Genomic DNA, 2,037 nt, shown 5'->3' with positions numbered 1-2,037 from the left:
TATTTCATCTGCTTGTAACATTCCATAGAGAATAAATACAAACAATCAAAAATGTATAAAAGTGCAATAAAAGAGCACTAAGGGGTCAATATTAATGAACTTTCAGATACTTTTACCTAGTGTTTTATAAAATAAATGTTATTATTTTGATAATCTTTAATTAGTCTAAATGTTTCTAAAGAAATAATACATGTATGACATTTCAAACCAAATTCATAGTGGAATATTTCAAAAGCTGAACAATTCATAACATTAAGGTGAAAGAATGAGAGAACATCATGGACATAATATCACCATCAGAAACATAAAAATCAAAATGGAAATTTAGAGTTTCAAGTATAGGTGCCTTCAGTAACTACCATAATACAAATTAAAATAGAGGCATGTTTTAAAAAAGCAGGCGAGGTAGGTTTTGTGCAATTGAAGGCTACTACTGTGAGGTATTTGAGGTACATTTCTTAATTACATCCTTCAGGGCTTGCTTCACTTGTTTATTTCTTAAGGTGTATATGACAGGATTTAGTACGGGGGCAACTGAAAGAGTCAGCACTGCTACCCCCTTGTTTGCAGATATTCTCTCCTCCGCAGAAGGTTTGATATACATGAAAATGCAGCTGCCATAAGAGATGGAGACCACAATCATGTGGGAGGAACAGGTGGAGAAAGCCTTCTTCCTCTGCTGGGCAGAAGGGAACCTCAGAATTGTACTTATGATTCTCCCATAAGAGAACATTACAAGTGCCAAGGTGATCAGGAGAGTGATAATGGCAAAAATAAAATTTACCATTTCCATAAATGCTGAGTCATTGCAGGAAAGCTTCAAGATGGGAGAATAGTCACATATAAAGTGTTCAATAATGTTACCACATAATTCTACCCCAAGACTTACGATAACTCCAGGAAAGATTGCTAAGGAGGCGATGGCACAACAAATGCCAAAGAGCGAAGTGCAGACTCTGCTGCTCATGATGGTTGTGTAGTGAAGGGGTTTGCAGATGGCCACATAGCGGTCATAGGACATGACAGCCAGCAAGAAAAACTGTGCTATGCCAAACAGAAGAGCAGCAAACAGCTGTGTGAAGCAAGCCTCACGGGAAATTGTTTTATCCATGGTCACTATGCTGACCAGGTACCTTGGGATGCAGGTAGATGTCAGTGAGATCTCCAAGAAGGAGAACTTCTGAAGAAAGTAATACATAGGTGTTTTGAGGTGGGCATCCAACAGGGTGAGAAGGATGATGGTGAGATTTCCAGTGATGCTCATGAAATACGTTATAAAGAGGAAAAGGAAAATGAAGATTTGCCACTTTGGGTCTTCTGTCAGTCCGAGAAGAATGAATGTTGTCACAAAAGTGTGGTTTCTCATGATGAAATTCTGTCAATATCCACCTGAAATCGAGAAAAGGAATCTTTGTGAATTAAAATGATCCCTTCAGTGCAGATACATAAGTGTTCTGAAGAATCAAGTAACCCAGCTGAAATGCCACCCTTTGGTTCCTTTCTGTGCTTACTCTCTTAACCCAGCAGCAGAACTCCAAGAATAGCACACGTATTATGTCCCTTTTCCTAGATACTCTTCTCCAATTATATTCAGATAATTTTTCTACACAGAAATAACACTAATTTTCTGTGATAACAATTTGCCTACTTTGCAATCTTATGTTCAGGATTTGGCATGACCATTGTTAGCCTTCTAGATAGCATTGAGATAATTCAGGTTAGTCCAGTTTAATCCTCATGTTGCTAACCTCCCTTGTTTCTTTCAACAAACTTTATATTTTCTGCAAACACTTAAATGTTAAAGGTTTAGCTATTTTCCCCTGAAATTTGTAACTCATCTCCTTAGAATGAGTATTTCCTAATGACAGGTGCAGTTGAATTGGGGAGGTTTTTTATGTACTACCAATTTGAAATAGTGAAACAGAAAAAAAAAACTTTTATTGGTTTTACAAACTCCAAAATTAATATATAAATGACGAGTTGAAATTTATATTGAATTTGAACCATTTTTACTCAATTATTTTCCTAGTCAAGCTG

The 2,037-nt window shown here is 36.6% G+C and overlaps 1 protein-coding gene across 1 annotated transcript; it reads right to left on the bottom strand.

Annotated features, from left to right (window-relative positions):
- Positions 1-430: 430 nt before the first annotated feature.
- LOC103739523 (olfactory receptor 6C74-like) lies at positions 431-1,366 on the bottom strand. The gene has a single exon (XM_008839939.1). The coding sequence runs from the start codon at positions 1,364-1,366 to the stop codon at positions 431-433; it is 936 nt and encodes a 311-aa protein (XP_008838161.1).
- Between the last annotated feature and the right edge of the window lie 671 nt (positions 1,367-2,037).

This window comes from Nannospalax galili, unplaced genomic scaffold, assembly GCF_000622305.1.
Source record: "Nannospalax galili isolate Female #2095 unplaced genomic scaffold, S.galili_v1.0 scaffold1241, whole genome shotgun sequence".
Lineage (NCBI taxonomy): Eukaryota > Metazoa > Chordata > Mammalia > Rodentia > Spalacidae > Nannospalax > Nannospalax galili.
This window is presented reverse-complemented; position numbering and strand designations above follow the sequence as displayed.